Source organism: Piliocolobus tephrosceles, chromosome 3 (assembly GCF_002776525.5).
Source record: "Piliocolobus tephrosceles isolate RC106 chromosome 3, ASM277652v3, whole genome shotgun sequence".
NCBI classification, from domain to species: domain Eukaryota; kingdom Metazoa; phylum Chordata; class Mammalia; order Primates; family Cercopithecidae; genus Piliocolobus; species Piliocolobus tephrosceles.
In genome coordinates, this window is record NC_045436.1 from 175,901,050 (window position 1) to 175,914,008 (window position 12,959).

General features: G+C 47.4%; 1 protein-coding gene across 3 annotated transcripts in view; it reads left to right on the top strand.

The window, feature by feature from the left end:
- The window catches only part of SLC2A9 (solute carrier family 2 member 9), a 99,754-nt gene that overhangs the window by 48,118 nt on the left and 38,677 nt on the right, over positions 1-12,959 (top strand). For 2 of the 3 annotated variants that reach the window (XM_026455642.1, XM_026455641.1), the window contains 2 exons: positions 4,908-5,009; positions 8,046-8,121. In XM_026455642.1, the coding sequence (XP_026311427.1) occupies positions 4,908-5,009; positions 8,046-8,121 (178 nt within the window). Of the gene's footprint in view, positions 1-4,907; positions 5,010-8,045; positions 10,491-12,959 lie in introns of those variants that run through there. The other variant, XM_026455640.1, reaches the window with a different exon arrangement.

The window sequence follows — 12,959 nt, forward strand, 5'->3', positions numbered from 1 at the left end:
GACTGTGCAATTCAAATGGGTACATTATACTGAATGAAAACTACACATTTATAAAGTTACTTCTTAAAATCCTAACCAGAACAAAAGGTTCCCATTATTATTTCACCAGAGATCCCAGACCTGTGGGGAAGGGCACTGGGTGCTGGGTGAATGGGGGCTGAGTTGATGGGTGACCCCGTGGCTCTGAAGTCCCCAGAGGGGTTTCCTGGGAACATTAGGATTCTGACACTCATCCCCAGCTGACATCAGTAACCTTCAGTCTGCTGTTCGTCTGAGTTAATGTCTTCACTCATGATTTTAATGTCAAGTGGAAATATCATGTTCGCTCTAATCCCTTCTGACAGGCTGCACTTTAACTGGACTTAAAGGAGGGAGGGAGGAAGAACAGAGCTGGCAGACTGATTCTCGGATGGGAGGGTTGTTTTTATCCTTCTTTCTCTTTCAAAGCTGTTTCCCTGGTATGTTCCTGGACCATCTTTAAAGATCATTTCCAAATCAGGGAGAATGTGTTCAGCTTTTCATTGGCTCAAGTGACTGGTTCATCCAGAGACTTTAGGGAAACAAAACAAAGAGCCACATGTCCCTCAGCCCACCCCTTCCAAAGCATCGGAACGTCAGCATCATGGTGTAAGAAAATGGTTCTCAACTGACTTTTGTAAGCACACTTTCTGACTCTGAAATTGTGGGTAGTGCACTTGAAACTCTTTTTTAAAAAATTCAAAATACTGAAGTCAGTAACCATGTATGTTAATTTCAGTACAACAGTGTAACACATGCTGATCTTAGTGTAACAATATAACACATATTAATCTCATTACAACAATGTAACATGTGCTGATCTCAGTATGACAATGTAACACATGCTGGTGGCAGTATAATATCTCCCAGCAACTGTGATGCTCTTTCATGGCACATTCTGTTGTCATTTCAGCACCAGGTCACTGGATACTCTAATCCAATTCCCCTAAGAAGCTTAGGAGACAAAGTTCCTGCATATTCCAGTTATGAACAGCCTTCATTTTCAGCAACAGCTTAACTTTGGGCTCTGTCCTGTTAGCCACAAGAAAAGCTGTGACATCTTTAGATTGTACCAAAATCATATTTTACACAGTTATGAAAAATTGCCAGTATGAGTATCGGAAATCTTTGGTGGTTAGGAAAGAATAAAGACATAATACAGGGGATGGACAGAGATTTGCATCCGCACACTTCAGCTAAATCTACTTTTCCGTGTTTTTAAGTCAAAAATCTCTATAGAAAATCAGGAAAACTGACAGACAAATAAAATAATAATCACATACTCCCCCAACCAGAGTTAGCCATTATAAACTATTTCTGCATATGTTTTTCCAGGGTGTATTAGCTTAACATAATTGTAATTTATATTATATAACTACATGTTTTAGTATGTACAGATTTATGTCCTACTCTTTTCGCCTAAGATTGTACCCTGAGAATTTTTCTATACCATTTTACAATTCTCTAAATTATGTTAATTTCTACATATTTATCATCTAAATATTCCAGTATTTATTTAACTAATTGTTGGTGGATTTCTAGATTATTTCTATTTCCTCAGTAGTATAAATAACACACCAATGAAGGTCCTTGTCCACGAGTCTTTGACCAAACATCTATTTCCTCAGGATCAATGCCCGGAAGGTGAGTGACTGAGTCCAAGGGTGTGGACATTTGCAGCTGCCCCTTGGTTTAAAACAGCATCTATCCCTCTTCCTTCTCTCTGAATAGTTAGCCCCAGGTGACTTTTGATAAATTCCATAGTCACTCTTGGCCTCTGATCCTGGGCCCAGATCACTGAGCATGCCATGCCGAGATTGACATGTGTTGCACTGAGATTAATGTGTGTTGCATTGTTACACTGAAATTGGTATGAGTTACACAGAGATCAGCATAATCTCTCTGGGCCTACAATTTCATAATCTCTCTAAGCCCCTGATATCTCTAGGCTCTTTCTCCCATCACCTTTGCAGGGAGGTCCTACCTGGCACTGGGACCCAGCTCCCTTGCTCATATTGCACTGGCCCTGGCGCGACAGCCCCATCAGTGTCTCCCCTTTGATGAGACCCAGCTCATGAGGTCCTAGGAGGAAGGGATGCTTTAAATGCAGGCCTCTGTCCCTCCTTCCCTCAATCCCTCCCCTGCTCTCTCTTTCTCAGAAGCTACTGGTCTTTGCTTCTCCCCATGACTCTCGCTGGGCCTGACTTCCCTCCCCACTTCCCACCAAGTGAAGTTACTATCCCTCAGCGTTCTTGAACCTCACTGTCCTCCTCTGCAAATGAGAATCATTCTGCCTGCCTTATAAAGACAGACCTTCACTCCCTCGGAAACACCTAGTCCACACCTGTCAGATATTCTTCTAGGCTCTGGGGAAGCAAAGATGAAGGCACCTGGCCTTCAAGTGAAGAAAGAGAATCAGAGAGCCAGGAATGCAGAGGACCAGAAAAGCCATCAGTGCTCTTGTTTGGGTCCAGGAGCTGGACATCCAGGTGGGACACTGGCTGTCACCAAGTGGTGGCATTGTCTATTTCTAGTTTAATGTCAAGAAAATTTAGTGTATCAATAACCAGAAAAGATTTTGTAGATCATCCCAGCTTTGCCACTTACCAGTCACGTGACCCTGGACAAGTTTCCAAAGCCTCTGTGCCTCTGTTTTTTTACCTGTAAAATGGAGCAAATAATAGAACATACTCAAGGTTGTCAGGATTAAATAAGTTGCTGGATGCAAAGTGCTTAATACGGTGCTTGGCACATAGTAGGTGCTCAGTAAATGATCATTAGCTATCGATATCTAGACTAACTCCATTATCATCAGAAAAGATGAGAAATTAAGACATGGAAGGGTTAATTAACTTGTTCAAGGCCACATAGCCGGCTACAGGTAGGAGTTGGGACCAGACCCCCAGGGCACTCCTTAGTTAAAATGAATGATATATTTTCTGCCATTTATTGGCAACCTCTTTTGTTCATGCGTCTATTTCAGGCACTGTGAGTTCTTTCCCTTTATCTCACAGCTACCCTGCAAAGACGATATTATCATTCTCATTTTCCAGGTGGGGAAACTGAGACTTGGACAAGCCGAGTAACCTGTCCTGGGTGCAAAGAAGGCTAAGTGGCAGAGCCAGGACTTGAGCTCAGAACACCCGTCTTCAGGCTTATGTGCCCCTGGATGCCACCTGTGCTCTGTTCCACTGGGCCAGGTTTCCAGGAGGCCAAGTTTAGAGGCTTGAGTCTGCCCTTCTTCCCTGGGCAACAGGAGAAAGGCGTTTCTGACTAGAAATGCCTTTTTGAGACATGTAGTCATCAGCCAGGCACGTTTTCCTCCCAGGCGCCTGCCTTTCTGGGTCAGCACCCTCCGGTCCCTTCAACGTTCATGTCTAGGGAACCAAAAGGTCCGTGGCCCTGGGCAGCACCACATGGCTGGGTTGCTCAGCTGACCCACAGGGCTATGCCCTTCGCACAGGCAGCTATCACTCACCCCTCAGTGCTGGCCGGCTCTGCCAGGCAGAACAACCGTCCATTGTCTAGATGGCTTTTCACCTGCTTCCCTCTAAGGAGCAGGGTATGAGGAAAGAGGAAAAGGTAGAGGGTGCTGGGGTCCCTGCAGCTGGACTCCATTGTGGAGAAACCCTGAGGATTTGGGGCAGGATTGCAACTGTTCATCTCAGTGCTGTGACCTTCGCGCCGTCACCTGAAGCTGGCAGGCAGGAGGCATGTGTGCTCTGGCTTCATGGCCTTCAGCAGTGTCACTGCTTCCCCTTGCCCACGACAAATGACTGTCATGATGGGGACCTTCCAGCCTCAAAACCTTTGCTCCCACTAATCCCTCTGCCTGACAAGCTCTCCACATCTCTCCCTGCTACTGCCTCCTCCTGGAAGCCTCACCTGATTGCCTCATTGAGAAAATCCATGCATTTTTATTCAAATATCCTGGGCTCAATTTCTGGCCCTCTCTCACCTGCTTGTTCTGTGGTGTCTGCTGTTGTCTCACCCCTCTGACCCTCAGTGTTCTCTTTTTGTGAAATGGGGCATGAGAGGAGGATACCTCACATAATGTGAGTACCTAATGTCTCTTTTTTAACCCACACTTCCACAGCGGACACTCCTGTTGAAGGATATTTCGATTCTTCTGTCACAGATAAAGGCCCTGGGGCCTTGGGAAGTGAAGTCACATGCCAACGTTCATACATCTGGAAAGTAGTAAAGCCAGAATATAAACCCAGGTTTTTCTGTCTCTGACAATTCAGCTATGATTACTCTTCCAGTCACTGGCAGTTGAGGAGCTGTTTCTGACCAAGTGGACAGGGGGCGCAGGGGGCACAGGAGCCAGCCAGATGGAGGTCAGTGACCGTCCTAGGCTGAGGGAAGCTGACTTGGAGGACACAGCTTTAGGGACTTCCTCAGGGACTCCCTACCTCACATCCCACAATGAAATTGACTCCCCCAGACATACGCAGACTGGAAAACGACATGGGCTTCTCTGTCTGCTCCCACCCCTGCGCCCCGCTGTGGGTGCCTACCCCTACAAAACCCACAACATGGAGACACTTCCATGCAGGCTGGCTCTGAAGGGAGAGAAGGCCTGTGCTGCCCATATCCATCCAGTTCCTTCTCCCAAACTCCCGACTGGAGGAGTCCACCCCAGCAAGGAAGGTTAGGAGGAACGTGCTCGCATTAACACTGTAGGTGCTCAAGAATTGTGACTTTCTCTCCCTCACTTTTTCCTTTCTCATAAATGGCATTGCTTCAGGGCTGTGGCTGTGAAGAAGGTGACCCAGCTGTCTCAGGATCAAAGCCAGTTTTTAATCATGATGCCATTGCCAGTTCCCAGTGCCACATTGTGGTTACAAATGGAATAATAGCTCTCTCTCTCTTTTACCCTGGGCTAGGGCTTGGTCACTGAGCACCTGGGACGGAGACCCCTCCTCATTGGTGGCTTTGGGCTGATGGCCCTCTTCTTTGGGACCCTCACCATCACGCTGACCCTGCAGGTGAGATGATGTGTTTGTCACATTTGAGGGAGATAAGCATGGAGCTGGCTTCTGGCTTCATCATTTTGGGGCCTGTGATTTGTGGGTTCATACTTCTACCAGCAGTGGTTGTGATAAAGCTCTCCCCAGGGGCAGCTCATCTCTTGAGCTGCTCAGGGTCTCAGTGAAGAGGGTTTGGTGAGGGGTCCTTAGACTGGGACATGAGAGACCTGACTTCTGGTCCTGTTACTTCTGCTGATGAGCTGTGTGATCTTGGGCAAGACACTTTCCCTCTCTGAGCCTCAGTTCACCCATCTATGGAATAGAAGAGCTTGCACTAGACAACCCTAAGATGCCCCTTCCAGCTGTCACCTCCCAGCATGAATGCCAGGTGCTGCATATCAGCCATTTCCCCAGTGGTCACAATTTTATAGACAGTGGCTCTGGAGCCAGACAGCCTGTGTGGATCTCAGCTTTTCCTTACTGGTAATGAAACTTTAGCAAGTCAGCTCCTCTCCAGGCCTCATCTCTAAAATGGAACAGTCAGTCGTCCCTTCATCCAGGGGTGTTGTGGGATGAAATGAGAAAATGCACGGAAAGCACTTGGAAGAAGCACTCAGTGGATGTCCATGTAGGTGGAGGGGTGACGAAAAACTTCATCCTTACAACATTGGTATTTTTTTCTTTTATGGAGATAAGGAAACTGAGGGATAAATATAAATAAATAAGTTTCCCAAGGTTACACCACCAGAAGGTGGCAAGCTGGGATCAGATCCCCGGATCTTGGGCTTCTGTCCCCTGCTTGACTCAGGGCAGCCTGCATTAATTGAACACTGCCTCAGTGTCTCCAACTCATCTTGGTGCCATGGGAAGCATGAAGCAAGGTTGCAGCAATTGATCAATCTTTGCATTTTTCAAAAATGCATCTGGAAATTGATAGGTGCACGTTTTGATCACCTGTCAAATGTCTTAGTGGCCCAAATGTTTCTAGAAAAAGGCACTGTTAGCATGGTGGTGTCTGATGGGTGCCCTTCGAAGAGGTGGGGCTGGTGAGCACGCTGACTGGCAGGAGGTGGAAGCATTGCCTTCAAGGACAATGTACTAGCAGGTGCAGTTCCTTCCTGACAGCCAGGCCCAAGCTGTCCCGAGCCGGGCATCTTTACAGTCCTCTGAAGTTCTCAGGAAGCTACTTGGGTGATGTTCTGGGCCATTGTCTTTCTGAAACTTGTGTCAGAAGTTTAAAAGGAAGGCCTGAAGCCCACGAACCCCATCTAAGCCTCACTTCACAAGGTTTCAGAGCTGTTCCTGGCTTGGCCACCCTTGTCTCCCCCAGTGCCCCACAGCCTGCCCCCGGCAGCTCCTCAAGGGGACAGGCAGTTTCCTCTCCTAGGGCTCTTCTGTGCTTGGCTAGCTTCTCCTTGCTTTCTGGACTCAGGAAGCCTTGGACACTCCTGGACACCTCTTCCTGCAGGAAGCCTCCCCTTGCTTCCAAGTCTGGGTGAGGTGCCCTCTCCTGTGTTCCCATAAGCCCCAAGGGGGATCCCTGTGAGATCATTTATCGTGGACCATTGACTTTCACTGTTGACACATCTCTCTCCCAATAGACAGTGAGTGAGTTGTGTAGGGCCATGCCTGAACCGTATCTGCATTTCCACCTCCCATCCCAGTGCATGGCACTCAGGGACAGCTGAGATCAATCAGTTGAATGAGTGAGTGAGTGACTTGGTACAGAAGCAAGTCATACAGTTTACGAGAGTCCACAAAGCTCCTCTCAACCCTTAGAGCTAATAGATTTGGACACAGAACAAGGGGAAGTAAGGAGTTACCCATTCCTCTGCTCTCTGTACCCATCATCCTCTACTCCAGACTATTTGCAGTTCACCCCCACACTGTGCCCTCTCAGGCTTCTGTGCCCTTGTGTATGCTGAACCCCCTCCTGGAACCTCTTTCCTTTCCTTTCCCACTGGGCTGACTCTGGCTCAACCTACCGAGGTGAGCACAGGCTCTTACCTTCCCTTCGAGTCAGGTGGCCTCTCCTGGGGCAGCCCTAGCACCCCCACACACTCAGAACCAGTGACACTGTGTTCTAATGCTCAGCCGTCCAGTCTGCTAGAGCAGGAGCAATCCCAAAACATCCTTTTGCAACCAGCACCAAGCCACCCACCCCCCAGATGAGTGACAGCTTCTCCAGACACATTCCATGAAATGAGTTAACTCATCTCACACCTTGCAAGACGGCAGGGATACAAATACGGTTCTTTATATAATAATACCAGAACTAAGGTAACTTTTTAAAAACAAAATATAGAAGTCTTTAAAATGTATATCAGGAAATATATATATATATGTATATATATGTGTATATATATATATGTATATATATGTGTATATATATATATATGTATATATATGTGTATATATATACATACATACACACACACTTTAAGTTCTGGGGTACATGTGCAGAACATGCAGGTTTGTTACACAGTTATACATGTGCCATGGTGGTTTGCTGCACCCATCAACCCATCATCTACATTAGGTATTTCTCTTAACACTATCCTTGTCCCAGTCCCTGACCTCCCAACAAGCCCTGGCATGTGATGTTCCCCACCCTGTGTCCATGTATCCTCATTGTTCAACTCCTACTTATGAGTGAGACATGCAGTGTTTGGTTTTCTGTTCTTGTGTCAGTTTGCTGAAAATGATGAACTTTTATAAATGTGATAAAGCTGTGAAAATTGCTCATATTGCCTGCTGCCAACTAAGCACTCAATCGATGTGAGTTATTGATTTATTTACCACTTCTTGTATGCCAGGACTGTGTCAAACTCATCACAGGCTTCATCTGATTTCATCATGGCTATAAAATAAGCAGATGGAATGACTGAAGGGTTGTCATTTTTCCCATGTTATAGATGCTGAAGCTGGGGCTTGGGGACATCCAGTGACCTGTCCAAGGTTGCACAGATGGGTGGAGGAGGAGCTGGTGTGGGAACTCAGGTCCTCTGGACACACCATCACCTCCTAACCTGACCACTCCCTATTCTCTGCCAGGACCATGGCCCCTGGGTCCCCTACCTGAGTATCGTGGGCATTCTGGCCATCATCGCCTCTTTCTGCAGTGGGCCAGGTAAGGCGCCCCTCCCTCCTCACTGCCCCGCCCAGGGGCTCATGGCATCACCAAGCTAGGGAGCTCTCCTCATACAGATGGGGCACCTAGAGCCCAGAAGAAGCAAAGCCTGACTGGGGATGTGTGTCTACTGCCTTCCTTTTGGCCTGATTGAAATGTAGCCGACTGTCTGCAGTCTACCCCACAGAAGGTGAAAACGGGCTCACCTGAAGATGAGTGGGAGATAATATCCCACCGCACAGCAAGAGCAGTTCACACGCGGGAGGGCTCAGAGCCAGAGGCGACACTGGTTTGTGATGAATCAAAGACAACCAAGTCACACAGTCTGTGCCTAAGCAGTTACGGTCTAGGGTGAAAGATGTGGCAATAATCATGGCCATGTCTAAGACATATTAATCATTGCTTTTGTGTTATACTTGGCTAAGAACTTGACCTGTGTAAGCTCACTTAAGGCTCAGGACAGTTCCAAAGAAGACAGAGATGGAAGGTGACTTGCATGAGTGACTAGGTGGAGTGGCCTGACTGCCAGGCCCAGGCCCCCACCAACAGCTTACATGGTACCTGCGTGAGTGTGCAACTGGAGTATCCCAGTCTCGGTTTACCCAGGACTCATTTCTAGCCCTGCTATTTCCTAGCCATGGGTCAGTAGGAGAGACTTCTATCTTTGTTAGCCTCAGTTTCCCCATCTGTACAATGACAAGGATGCAATGCAACTGAGAATCCTACCATTCCCTGGCTCTGTGTCCATGTCCAGCAGGGACCTCCAGCAGAGGCCAAGGTCAGACTGAGAAGGGAGGCTTCTTAGTCTTTTCGTTTCTTTCTAGTTGGCAAATCAGCTTGGCTGAGGATGAGTTAAAAGCATGTTGATTTTCGTGGTTCCAGCCCTTCCTGCTTCAGGTATTAACTCAATGCAGAGGTCAAGAACAGTCTTTGGTCTTTGTCTCCTAAATTCAAAGATCCCTAACTCTTAGCACTTGGTGTTGAAATGAAGTCTGTGCTGACACATGCAAACATTCACAATTAACTGAGGCAGAACACAACATGGGAATGACTTCAGAGCTGGAGGGAGGTCATCTGGCAGACGAGGAAAGCTTCCAGGGGCTAAGACGAACTAGAATTAAGTCATTCCAAGTTTGGAAAGACCATAAAGATTTTCTAGTTCAGTCATTTATCAGAAGCTTAAGTCCTAGTCATGGTTTCCCTGCCAGGAATTCCTTCAGCCATGGCTTGATTACATCTATTGACAGGGAACTCACCGCCTCACAAAACAGGCAATTCTACGTCCACAGGTCAGATTTGGTCCTGGCCCATTCTGTATGACCCACCAGGCAAGAATGGCTTTTGCATTTTAAAAGGGGGAAAGAAAGAATGCATGCCGGGGACCACATGTGGCCTGAAAAGCTTCTTATATTTTCTTTCTAACTTTTTATTTTAAACATTTGTCAACCCCTGCTATAGTTCCTTAGCTCTGAAATTTGGAAGTGGGAGAGTGGGCTAGCTTGTGAGGTAGGGAAGGAGGAATTTCCAGGCAGTGAGAGCAGCCACTGCCGGAGCATAGAAAGAAGTTCATGTCAAAAGAACCTTAAATAAACCACCAGGGCCAGAGCAGTGGTGCTCAAACATTGCTCAGTCACCAGGGCTTTTAAAGCCCTGGTTTTCAGGCTGCACTGAAGGGCAACCAGCCCATAATCTTGGAGGGATAGGGCTCAGGCTTGGCATTTTCTAGCGCTGCGTGATTCCAAGGTGCAGCCAAGTTCAAGAACCACTGGGCTAGAGCAGTTTTTAAACCCCGGCTGAATATGTTACCATCACCTGGTGACTTAGAAAAAAAAAAACAGAGCAAACACGGGTATTCAGGCCTCATCCGATGACAGCTGTGTGCCCATGAAGAACCACTGCCCAGAGTGCAGGGTGAGACACAGAGGAAGAGTCCGGAGATAAGCTAGAAGCAGATCTCAGAGTGTCTTAGATGTTGCACTAGGGATTTGATTTGCAGTTTTGTGGAACTCCCCAGAGGTCTGTTGGGGAATCTGTGTGCATGAATGCCACAGGGCAGACTGGAGGCAGAGACACCCGCCAGGGGCCTGGAGCCGCCAGCCCAGGACAGTTATCTGGGACAATGCCGTACCTGCAAAGGGTCCCATGGGCGTTGCCACCATGATAAGCGCAGGTCATGAGGGCAAGAAAGCTGTACGTTTCACGGTGTGATTTAGTGCTTCTCGAGTTATCTTTTTTCCATAACAGCTGTTTTCCCAGAAGAAACAGTAAATGTCAGCATTGTATCTGAGTGAAAAGTTGACCTTCTTCCCCACCCGTTCACACAAATAAGCCAGATTGGACTCATCCACAAATCTGCCTGAAGTTCCTTGCTAACCAAAAACACAAAGCTTAGCCTTCTCTGTTTTTTTCTGTTTTCTTTTTTTTTTTTTCCCAAGCCTTTTCGCAACGATCCTGATTCTGTTCCAATTGTTTGCAACTGTGACTTTTTTTTGACTGTAGAACATGCTGCATTTCCGGGGCTTTAAATGCTGGGCTCCCCATCAGTGTCTATGAGACTCCCTAGAGGGAAGGCTGCCTGTGCCTCCCAATCCCAGATCACCTGTCAGCCCCTGCCCTCCGCTTCCCCAATCCACCTTCAACCCCCTGTGTTGACGCAGCATCTGGGCCTCGCTGGCTAGCAATGACTTTAGCCACAAGATTGACTAGGGTTTAGAAGCTTCATTTAAACTCACATTGACAGTGTACAGTTTAAAGCCTCAGGGAACTTACCTGTCTAAGGAAAGCTGCCACTTAGACTGTGAGATCATCTTGCATCTTCCTAAGTGGACAGGGTAGAGCGAGTCCCCAGAGGAGCCACCCCGAGAAAATGTGACAGGAAGATGCTCAGAGCTGAATGGCGGAGAGACTCACTGGCCTGCTCTCCATGATTAAAGAAGAGGGATGGATCTCCCAGGAGAGGGCCGCGAGGCCGCCTGGGGCAGCTTCTGTGAGGAACAGGTCGATGTAAGAAGACTTGACAAGGAGTTGAAATTAAGTGAAAGAAAAGAAAGAAAACAAGAGAGGCAGTTTCCTGCTGCATATTTTATTTGTGTGCATAACCCCAAGGCAGTGGCAGGGAAGTCTAACAAATGAGGCAAAAGAAAAGAGCTTCACCTTTTGAGAAAAGATCATTGCCAAAATGTGTCAATTCCAGCTTTAAAAATAATGTGATGCCCTGACTCTGTGCCTGGCACCAAGTTAAGTCCTCTATGGGGAGTTTGTGTTTCAGTGGGGTGGACAGATGCAAACAAGATGGAGCGGTAAGGCCACTGCCGTTATCAAGGTGCGAATTAAGGTCCGAGCACCTCAGAGGACAGAGCGGTCCTGGTGGAAATGCCTTACTCAGTGCATACCTTGCTTGGAAAAAGGACCCCTCTGTTTATCACATTGATTTCAACTGGAAAGACTGCAGGAGCATACTAGCATTTGAGAGGATCTATGTGGTCGGCTCTGCCTGCTCTGCCTGCTCTGCCTGCCCTCCCTGCCCTCCCTCTCTATCCCACGTTCTCCCAGCGCTGCAGCCATCTGGAGCCACAGGCAGCTGCCCCCCCCACACACACACACACTTCATGGTTCCAGCCTTTGCATGTGCTATTTCCGCACTTGCAACAACCACTCTTATTCATCTATTTGAGGTGTGGCTTCTCATCTTCAAAAAGTCAGCTCATACTGCATCCTGAGGCTTTCTCAGAAACAGACAGATAGACCCTCTGGGCTCCCACAGCCCCCTGGGTTAACTCCTAGTGTATCCCCCCACCCCTAGTACAATGGCCATTGTTGGTCAGTCCTCCTAACATCAGGGACTGCTTCAAAGACAAGAACCTTGTTTCTATCACCTGTATCCAAACACACAGCCTGACTATGGGTCAGCACTCAATAAATGCTTGTATTTTTCATGAATTCTTTCAAAACATACTCACTGAGTTCCTACTGTGTGGTGTGTGGTGTTTTCTACCACCACAGCTCACACCAAATGTGTGTGTGTATTTTGACACCAAATAATGTCATTTTTCCACACCACCTCTCCAATTTGTCTCCACCAACAACTGGGTGTCCAACAATTCAACTAAATTCTGACACTGCCTCCCCAGAGCGAGCACAGAGCCTACAAGTTAGAGTTCAGTCCCACAAGACTTTCCTCACTTCAGACACCAGCCAAAAATAGAGTCCCAGGGAGCTGGCACTTCTGCCCTGATGGCTACAAATTCAGGGATTCCCAAGGCTACCCTCAGGTTTGATAATTTGCTAGCATGACTCCCAGAACTCAGGGAAGTGCCCTACTTAAAATTACTGCTTTATTATAGAGGCTACAACTCAGAAACAGCCAAGTGGAAGAGAGGCATAGAGAAGGTACGGGGGTGTGTCAGGGGGCATAGAGCTTTCATGCCTTCTCTGGATACACCAGCCTCCTAGCACTGCAATGTGTTTACCAACTGGGAAACTCCCCAACCCTGTCATTTAGAGGTTTTTACGAAGGTTCCATTATGTAGGCATGATTGATTCCATTATTGGCCATTGGTGATTGAACTCAGCCTGCAGCCCCTCTGCCTTCTTTGGAGGCTGGAAGAGGGAGCTGAAGGTTCCAACCCTCCTAACATGGCCACTGCTGCCTTGAAACCATCTAATGGCCCACCTGAGTCACCATATTAGGGGTTCATTATAAATGACAAAAGCCACTCTTGTTACTCCAGAAATCCCAAGGCTTTTAAGAAATCTGGGCCCAAAACTAGGGACAAAAATCAAATATATATATTGCAATTTGTGTGTGTGTGTGTGTGTGTGTGTGTGTGTGTGTGTGT